This window comes from Cryptotermes secundus, unplaced genomic scaffold, assembly GCF_002891405.2.
Source record: "Cryptotermes secundus unplaced genomic scaffold, Csec_1.0 scaffold1483, whole genome shotgun sequence".
In the NCBI taxonomy this organism is placed as follows: Eukaryota; Metazoa; Arthropoda; class Insecta; order Blattodea; family Kalotermitidae; genus Cryptotermes; species Cryptotermes secundus.
In genome coordinates, this window is record NW_019731299.1 from 87206 (window position 1) to 97392 (window position 10187).

The following is a 10187-nucleotide window of genomic DNA, read 5'->3' on the forward strand; positions in this document are numbered from 1 at the left end:
GCACAATTCCAGGAACTAAGCTCTATTATCGCTTTGTTGATACTACAAAAGCAGTTGCATAAACAATGTTAGCCTTGATTTGTAGCTGAGAGCGAAGACACTGAGCTTATTTTCACTCGTCCAAATCAACATTCCGAACGAGGTACGTCACTTTATACTGAGATAAACTTACTAGACACAGCAACTCCAATGTTGCCGAGTGTCTCCATACAGCAGATTGCATTCAGGGGTGTCCAAAACGTATGAATTCTCGCAGAGAAGGAAAAAAATTGGCAAATTTCTTTTTGGAGTCAGTGCAAAAATTTTAACATGTTTTATACAATCTGTAAATTACAATATCTGATTCTATATTCTTTCGAGAAAAAAACAGCGTTTATTTCGTTCGATTATCACAGAAATAGCAGAAATAGGAGCAAAATTAGTAAGTGACTACAATTTTAACGGATCTCAAATAGCGGCCCTTTAAAGAATTCCGTACGGCTGGGAAAACATGAATTTAAAGGGCCGTAGGATAAAGGTTAACAAGGGAGTGGAAGAAATTGCACATTGAGGAACTTTACAGTTTGAACTCTCCAGCTGACAATGTTAAGGGGATTATACCAAGAAGATGAGTATGGCATGTAGGGGCCTGACGGAGTTAAGAAATGCCTTAAAAATTTCACTCAGAAAGCTTGAGGGAGACCCCTCAGAAGATATGGCATGGATGGGAGGTTACTTTTAAAATTGAACTGAATTTTAAAGGGACTGAGTGTAAGCTTTTGTGATGACAGAGATGAACCTTATGTGTTCCATTCTTTGACTTGCTGGCTGTTCTGGTCGTCAAAGACTGATGTTGAGTTTGAATGTGGTTTTTATTATTGGCATCATCATCATCAGTAATCTATCAAGACGACAGGTCCACAGTCTCTTCCAAAACAATTCCTCCACTTAATGCGATCTAGAGCTTTCTCCTTCAAATGACAGTATCCTCTTCTGTCCCCAAGGTCATCCAGCATCTTCTTACGTCTTCTTCCTCGTCTTCTTGTCACTTCTATCCGCCCNTCTCCAACACCACATTTCGAAACTTTCCAGATGTTTGTGATCTACTGCCCTAAGTGTCCATGTTTCAGCCCCATACAGAGCTATGCTCCAAATGTAGCATTTCACTAGTTTGCTATTGGCATATGACTGAAAATTGTGCTGAATTAACCTGTAACTGCTGTTTGGTATACTGTTTTCTTCTACATATGAGTTGTGAATGCCTTATATTATATATTAAGATTAAATATATTACTGTCTTTTCAAATGTAAAAGACCTCAATTAAATCACATATAATGAAGTACCCATTAAATAGTGTTCCTTATTGTTAAACTCATTTTCTTGTGGCTCAGGTCATTTAATAATTCATTGTCAGGTTTACCATGGTTTAATATGGATTTTACTATGCCAGTAGCCAATCAGAATCGAATGTTATCCAGCCTTGCAGGCAAGCCATGAACATATATGATCACAAGTAGCAGAACAGTGGAACTTGAAAAATGTAATTTATGCTGCAAATGCCTAAACATTAATATGTTAATATTGAAACATAACATAGGTATACCACTTTCTTAATACCACCTTTTGTAAAAAGAATAATGTGAGCATGGTATTCTAGTATAAACATAGATATTAAACACTTACAACTCTCATATGCACTGAAACTTGGTATGAGAGAACTGACATATACTTGTGCAGAATATAAAACCATATACATATTTGTGCAGATGTTACAGATGCTGTATCAGTACAATGAATAATAGTATGGTGTAACTTAGACTAATTGTATGAATGTGTCATTCACCTTCAGTTTACATGTATAAAAATGTTTACACCTCAGTTGTCTATCGTAAGTTTTTACCACCTTTGACCTTTTGATGTGTGGACACCTGTCACATACTGCTGTCTACGGCTGTATGGTGAAACTGGTTTGCGACTACTTTCTCATTGGATTTTCAGGGTGCAAATTTTAGTTACCTTTAGAATGTGAAGGAAGTGCAAGAATCTATTGATTTGAAATCTGTACTCTTTGGTATTATGTGGTTAAGATAGTGATTATGCTGAATTATATTATGTTTTATGGGCCAGAGTTGATAAGATTGTTAGAAATATGAAATGAAAATTTGTTTCTTTCTAGAGTCTGGTGAAGCGACTAGAAACAGGTTAATACAACAGAACCCATAATTAATGTTCCTCAGTTTAAGGTTTACTCTTGTTTAATGTTCAGTCATTGATTCCAAGTTAGTCAGTTTTAAATTACATCCATATAAGAGTTTCCTCACTTTAGTTCAAATGCACTGGTGCGAAAAGAAAAATGGAGATCTCACTGTACAGTGAATGAGAGAAATAGTTCCATTAATATTGCTGTCTAGGTTTCAACTGAACATACATGCTTATTACAGGAAGAATACTATGTTGCAGATGATTACGACCACATCACTTCTGAAGTCGGTAGGTCCAATGCCACTGATGAACACTCAGTACCTGAGCACAGCCACGCTGGTGAAGCCAGTCGTCGTTGTGAGCACGCCTTCCACACTCCCACCGCACACCAACAACAGCTCGTGAGGTGTCCATGTGATACGCTTGCTCCCAGCAGGCTGGGGGTCACATATTCCGTCATAATATCTGTGTGATTGAATGATAATTCCTCAAGTACAAATGTTGTCCTGTCTGCCTTAGTGAGGGGACATTGTGGAACTGCTCAAATTAAGAATCTGTGGCAGAAGTTCTGGTTAAATGTGCCCACACCTTATAGTTCTGTGTTCAAAACTTTCAGTGTGTTCTGTAGAACGTACTGTAGCCATTATTAACATTTCAAAGGATGGAAATGTGGATGTGTATTGGACAGCTGGGTCTTTGTTTTCTTTTCTTCTTTTCCCTTCCCCATTTTATGTTCAAATGTATATGTATGCATGTGGGTATAACATAGGTCTGGTGTGGTTGGTTCAACAGTAGTGTGAATGTCTGTGCGTGTGTTTGAGCCAGGATGCAACATATGCACACTGATCAAATAATGATTTTTTTGCTTGAAGACTATGTGGTGCTGATGCTCATAATTTTTATTGTGCATTTGTTTCTAAACAGGAAGAACTGTTCTGAGTGTACATAACATGAACAAACAGAAATGATGATCTGTCAGTGTATTTAATTGTAAATAGTGAACACGAGTTGCTGCAATAAAACAAAATTCATCAAACAAAAAACATTCATGCCACGTCAAGAAAATAATTACATTTCCAAGGCATTGATCCGTGTGGGATAAAATCAGTTTTATAGAAGCCTCCATTAAATGCCTTTGGCCCAGGTTTCTGAACTTCGGAATTTATGTGCTTAAAACATTCATCAGTTTCAGAACAGTCTATACAGTATGTTTCCTTCACAAGTAACTTTTAAGTATACTTATTTGCTTCCTTGTGAACCCCATACGTATTTAATTCTTCTTCCCTCCCTCACACCATCGTCATGTATTCATATGAATGGGACTTGAATTTTAGTACCAGATTCAAAGTGGATGCAATGAAAGTGCCCCGCCTGAAGTAACAACTGATATGGGTATTCAGGGGGAGTGGGATACAATAGAAATGGCTGGGAAAATTTTGTTAGTGCTTGAAAAATGTGCCAATGAGTGAAGAAAGAATGCCACGTTGAAATTGGGTTTTCTAGTTGATATGCTCTGTACACACAATCTTGCTTTAAATATCACTTTTCAAGAGGAAGGTGGCAGTAAGAAGTATTAAATACAAATTCCTACAGGAGGATCCACATTTTCTTCCTCACGTCTTATTGGATCTGATTCTGTGTGATAGAAGTTCCTATGTCCTCAGTATTTTATTTGTTCTGTTTATTTTGTAGTTATAGTAAAAGAGAGTAAATTATGCCACCCTTTCAGAACTATCAGAATGTGTATATTTTGGTTATAGGTTATATTTAAGTAATCTAAAGTAAAAATATTGACATAAAGTGTCAGTGTGTTGCAGGCTGTAGGGATATTATGTTAGTATATCCCCAGCAATGGCCAAATACATTTTAATCATTTGTATGATAAATTTGTATTGTAAGACTGGTAGAGTACATTGAAATTATTTTGGTTTGATATTATGTCTTGTAAGGAAAAGTAGCCTTAAGAGAACCTTTATGCATGGGGAATACTTAAAATGTTAGCAGTATGAAAATACTGTAGATAGAGTGTTTGCAAGTGAGGCTAATGATACAGAAGACTGGATCAGATACTTTTCTGACACTGTAAACTTTCTCAATAAGGTCACTTCTTTTCTGGTTTAGTATCATCCTTAAAATATCTCCTTTTAACATATCGATATACTACTAACCTTTTTTTGCAAAGAGACTCACTACCATTATTTTATAAAAATGAAATGAAACCTGGTACAAAACTTAGGTTGTGATATGATCTTCATTTTTGTATATATTATTTGCCAAATTAATTCTGAACATATAAGTAATTTGAAGTCTTGAATTTATTGATACAAACCACCTTGGTTGGTGTCCCACGTCGTTTAGTGAATTGATTTACTATTTCACCATTGTCAGTATACTTGTATTTTATACTTTCAGGAGCTCTCTATTTTGTTTCATCTACTTTTAACTTTTATTATGACATCCATTGAGCGGTTATTAAGTAAAGAAAAAAGAAAGACAAATGTTTGCCACAAAATTGTAAAAATATTCTGAGGTACTGAGAACCTGAGGATGACTATTTTTGGTCATAACATGTAGTACTTACTTTGTTATGTTATTGTAAATATCAGTATGATGTTACTTGTGATTGTTATTATAATATTACTACTAATTGTTGTGTAACACAGTAACATGCCATATTCATTTATGAAATACTGACTGGGCAATCAGAAAATCTTCAAATTATGGAAGTGTTTTTAACTTTGTGTTTTATATGATGTAATTCTGTAAGCTCCTCATTTGTCTGCAAAAGATTCCAAATGACCTCTTGAGGGGCATAAAAATCTTACTGGCAGTGTCACGGTGTGATGAGCGCAGCCACATTTTGAACAGAACATAACATTTTCTTGCATATGGTATATCATGTACTTCAAATTCAACGCAAGAAGGTACGACTGATAACAGATTATATACTCATACATTCTGAGAACCTGATCACAGATGTGCAACTAGTAAAGGTACCGTAAGTGCAAATTAAAAATGAGAAATTCAGGTACAATAAATACCTGAATTATAACTGTGGGAGAATTCAGTGTACAGTATACTTAAAAGATATAATGTACATTTATATGCAAAATACATATACATATGTACTACCAGTGTACAAATTACCTTGATACATAGCAAGGCAGGAATATGGGAAGCATATTATAAACGTTCATGATTCAGAGATTGCATTAAGCCATGAAAAGATTTAATAAGTGAAACGTTGTCAAGCTTATCAGTATTTCAAGAAACACAGTAGTTGTTTGACATTTTCATAATCATATAGTTCCTTCTCTTTATGAATTAGTACCCTTGATTTAAAGTTGAGTATTCTGAATCATATTGTTTTTTGCCTTAATAAAAGATGAGTGGGAAATTATACTGTGATGTATACATTTTCCAAACAAGTTCTGTGTGACCTGCATACATTGTGAGTCTAGATGTTAGTTTATTACAAATGCAAAGTGAATCACACTACAGATAACTGCAAAGCTAGAAATTATTTGGCTTTGTATTCCATTAAGTATGAGTTCGTGATGTTACTGAGATGTGTCCATATATATAATTCACAGTATTCATCCACCTGTTACACTGTATCACTAGGAAACAAACAATGATAGCAGATGAGTCTAAATACAAAAGCTGTACATTTTAGCAAGGAAAACTCAAAATTGTCATTTCTTCTGTGTAGTGTAAATTCAGTGATGGGGCTTAAGTCCAGCTTGTTTTCTAGAACTCTGGTACCAAGAAAGTGATCTTGTTCTGTCACTTGTAATGTGACATGATTGGTTCATTTATTACCAGTTAACAGAATGATCTTTCCTGGAACTGTGCATAAGACATTAATGGAGTCAAAAATTTTTTTTTTGCAGGAAGTTAAACAGTTCACATGAGATTAAAATTATATCGGTGGAGAATTTAGGCTTTGTGAAATGGTACTACTTGTGAGACTGAGCCTCTCGCGCTCTCATGTACAGACAAGGCTAACTTAACTGTAATCTTGGGATGCCATAGGAAGTCTGCTACATTCTCAAATAAGCCCTTATTTAATTGAAATTGCTGGTTCATAACTCCTAGATTTTCTTCAGTTACCCCAGCACCTTCCAGAACAATCCTCTATTCTAATGAGAGAATAGTGGCCCTGCTCCAACCAATTAAGTTCTTGGTGTGTAGTCCACACTCCTCTGGTCTCAAGTCTTCAGGAACATCCCAGACCTTGGTCGGGGTGAATTGCATGTATCAGGTCCTATTGAATCCTTTCAGTGCAAACATATCTCATAGTTGACGTGTCATGTGGTTGACTTGGCCAAAATGTCCTTCATGGTTCAGGCACACTGGGAAGGCCACTTTATAGTCTGTGCCAGCATTGTCTTCAGTATCACCGAGTGACCTTCAATCCAGCACTGGATAGTTGCTGCTTCTTATGTAATTAACTGCCTTTGTTCTTCAGAGCTGTTGAAATCCTGGTGCTTCCTAATTCCTGTCAATCTTCCAAACAAATGGATCGTAATGTACCACACAAACATTCCTTTTGAAACAAATTTTGAAAAATGTCTATCAGCACATGACAAAATATTGTATTGCCTCCCTGCAATACTGATTAGGCCTTCAACTGTCACTGCAAACTCATTTCGAGCCGAATAGGGTGTTAGCCCAGGGAACCCTTCGTCATCAAAATCTTGCAACATTGGGTTGTTTCTTAGGGATGACTCCCTTGTAGAAAAAGACTTTGGTTCCGGTCTAAGGCTGGCGTCCATGTTTAGCTTGGTGGTGGTTCCATATTTTGTTGATGTTGAGCTGGAGCTTTCTTTTGAGGCTGAGATCTTAACATTTCTTCCTCCTCGGCCTCGAGATTTACCACGTCCTCGGTACGCCCCTCTTTTATGCATACTCTAAGTTGAGGTCCCAGACTGCAAATTAGTGTTGCTTTTTTGTGACCACGAGCACTGCTCTAACACCATAAAGAATATAATTCAAAATGTAGAAAAATCAGCGTGAACAGGTGGCTCACACAAGTTCTACAAGGCTCAACATTCCAGAAGACGAAATTCTTAATAGCCACCGCCATGAAAAACTCAAATCTTACACTTCCTATTTTCTTTTTGAAAATGTTATTTGAGCTAAAATAATTATACTTAACGTTCCGCCACTGAAGGAGACTTATTATTATTTCATTACTTGCGGTCAAGAAACAAACGTTTAAGTAATGCCCAAATGTGTGACGGTACTTTTCTTTGTGACATACCGTTCTTGTTCTGAAAATTTTCTTCTTCTACGTCGTTTAGTAGCTTTGAAAACAAATTTCTCTGCTATTTTGCTTTAAATTTCAGATTTCGACATTTTGCATTGCAGTCTTAGGTGTGGGGGAAATTATGTATTTAATACAGCAACCAAAGTAGCATTGATGAGAGAAGTTTGTCTGCTCCGGTGTAACCAGCGATTGGTCACACTGGTATATTACGCCTGTAATCGTGGACGCTTTCACTGTGATTCTTTTATGCTGCAGCTCAGAAGATCGTGGTAGAAGTTGCTTGTCTGCGGATGTTGTAAATGAAGGCTATTGCGGTGGGAACGGTGGCAATATAAGCAATTTTTTTTTTCTAGTGATACTTTTGACTTTAGAGTTTGCGCTGCTTATTAGACAGTAGTTTATATAAATTTCATTGAAGACACAGAACCGTTCTACACTATTCAAAATGTTTTGGGGTAAGTGATTAGGACAGCATTAACGAAATTTGAATAGTGACGCCATGTGGTAACGTGAATGATATAGAACACGAAGAAAGCAATCTTGGGATGTGGCAACAGATAAGAAAGAATTTGTATCATCACAGTTTTAAAATGTAATATCAATGTAACATAGTACATGATATCTGTAACAAAATATAAATGTGTACACGTACATGAGATTAAAGCGATTTGCGTTTTGGAGGGAGGTTATCGTCTTAGTAGAAATTCGTTGCATAGTACATGAAGCAATTTTAGATTCACAATTACTGAATGTTTTTTTTTTTTTCGTCATTGGACACCATCATCGACGTAACAGCTGGCCACTAGTACGAAATAACGGCGAGACTGCTAAATAAACTGAACGTTTCGTTTTATTATTGTAATTTATAATAAATAATGGGCCGCGCCATAGCTCAAGCGGTTAGTCGCTGGCTTCCCACCGCAGCGGCCCGGGTTCGATCCAGGGTCTGGTCAAATGGAATTTGTGGTGGGCAAAGTGGCGCTGGGGCAGGTTTTCTCCGAATACCTCGGTTTCCCCTGCGAATCTTCATTCCACCAATTGCTCCACAATCGCCCTCACCTATCATCTGGGGCTGGTACAATAGGCCAGAAGTGGCCGCAGTACAAGGGACTTGGTCCCACCCCACTGGCAATAAAAAACATATAATAAATAATACCAATACTTCTGTGGGTCTGTAGCGAGGTATAAACACTAGATGTGTTTCAGATAAGTTTTGGGTTAGGATGCAAGTTAGAAATTGTAAATTCGAAAAAGTTGTCTAATTATTTTATTATGCATGTACTTATTTTGAAAGTTCACTGTCAGTTGATAGAATGTGCTTGCATTTTTCTGCTTTATATGGGTCTTGGTGTATTTATAGTTCTTCTGATTATTATTAGATCCGGTTGAGTTGTATTCATTTTGCTTTTCTGTTTCAGGACTGATTATGGAAACTGGAAAGCGCTACACTCAGACTGTGGAGAGAGCTTTCCATGTCTCAATGGCTTGTCTTGATCCAACCACGGCAGATAATGATAATGTTTCTGTATTGTTGTCATTTGACAACAGAGAGTTTATATTATGCAGTTTGAACAAACACAGAGTAATACAGACACAGCTAGATTTGAACTTCCAGAGTGGTGACAAAATTGCGTTTATGTCTTCTGGAAGGGGCCGAGTTCACCTTACTGGTGAGTGCTGCGTGTGAAGAGAGAACAGCCCATGTTAATGGTCTTGTTCCCCTCCCACAGTGTTCAGGTTTTGTTGGTCAGACTATGGAAGAGCGAAGATAGCTCAGTCAGTGTAGTGACTGGTTATGGACTGGATGGCCAGAGTTTAATTTTTGGCAGGGAAAAGATTTTTCTTTTCTCCATATGTTGAGATGATGGAAGCAGTATAAATAAATAACATTGTCACTTCAATTTACTAGTTTAATCACAGTAATAATTATAGAGAAAATCACAAAGAACGAGACAGGGTAATGTCCCTTTTTATCACAAGAAGGTTGAACACAAAAACTCGCAGGCAGCGTCAGACTCTCACTGCTATCACTAATTCACAGTGCCCTTCCTTCCTTTTGTAAGACTGTTGGAACAAAAAAAAAAACAAAAGAATGGAAAAGAGCGCCCTGTACACAATATGGAGATATAAGGCGCCAACATTCAGACTATAACAAAATTAATACAAAAGTGATTTTTGATTGTTATTAATACTATAACACCATACAATCCAGTCTGGCTGTGGGGTCCATCCAGCCTCCTATCCTGTAGGAACCAGGGGTGATTTCCCTTGGAGTAAAGCAGCTGGGGCATGAAGCTGACCATTCACCACTATCCAGTGCTGAGGTCAAGAATGATGGAGCTATATCGCCACTCCCCCATATGTCTTCATGGCAAAGTCCTTAACACATTGCGGACCGGTGGTTTAAACATTTAAATCGCCCTGGGGACCGGCGTTTTTAAACCTACTACCCTAACTTGTGCACTGTTCACTTTAAAAATTAATATAAAATCTCCTAATTAATTTTATGAACTGAAATTTTTGGAGAACACTTACCAGAGCTCCTAGAAGTGCTTGCGCATGTGATATCTCTGGAAACATTCGCCTTTGTGAAGAGGCATTGCGCAGAAGTTGCACATGTAGGCAGTTCTACTCTTCTTCTTGTGCTCTGCGCGCACACGGCACTGCCTAGAAGGGTGTTTCTTCTTGCAATATTCACTCTTCACAGTTTTCATGAGAATATGTTTCCGCATA

General features: G+C 37.2%; 2 protein-coding genes across 2 annotated transcripts in view; both read left to right on the forward strand.

Annotated features, from left to right (window-relative positions):
- LOC111867026 overlaps window positions 1–5336 on the forward strand; it is a 69225-nt gene extending 63889 nt beyond the window's left edge. The window contains exon 18 of the mRNA XM_033752517.1: window positions 2441–5336. Coding sequence (XP_033608408.1) covers window positions 2441–2587 — 147 coding nt within the window. The 3' untranslated portion in view covers window positions 2588–5336. The remainder of the gene's footprint in view (window positions 1–2440) is intronic.
- A 2347-nt stretch (window positions 5337–7683) lies between these two features.
- The window catches only part of LOC111867019 (46 kDa FK506-binding nuclear protein), a 14292-nt gene continuing 11788 nt past the window's right edge, over window positions 7684–10187 (forward strand). Inside the window, exons 1-2 of the mRNA XM_023856481.2 lie at window positions 7684–7909; window positions 8873–9124. Of these exons, the coding sequence (XP_023712249.1) occupies window positions 7900–7909; window positions 8873–9124 (262 nt within the window). The 5' untranslated portion in view covers window positions 7684–7899. The remainder of the gene's footprint in view (window positions 7910–8872; window positions 9125–10187) is intronic.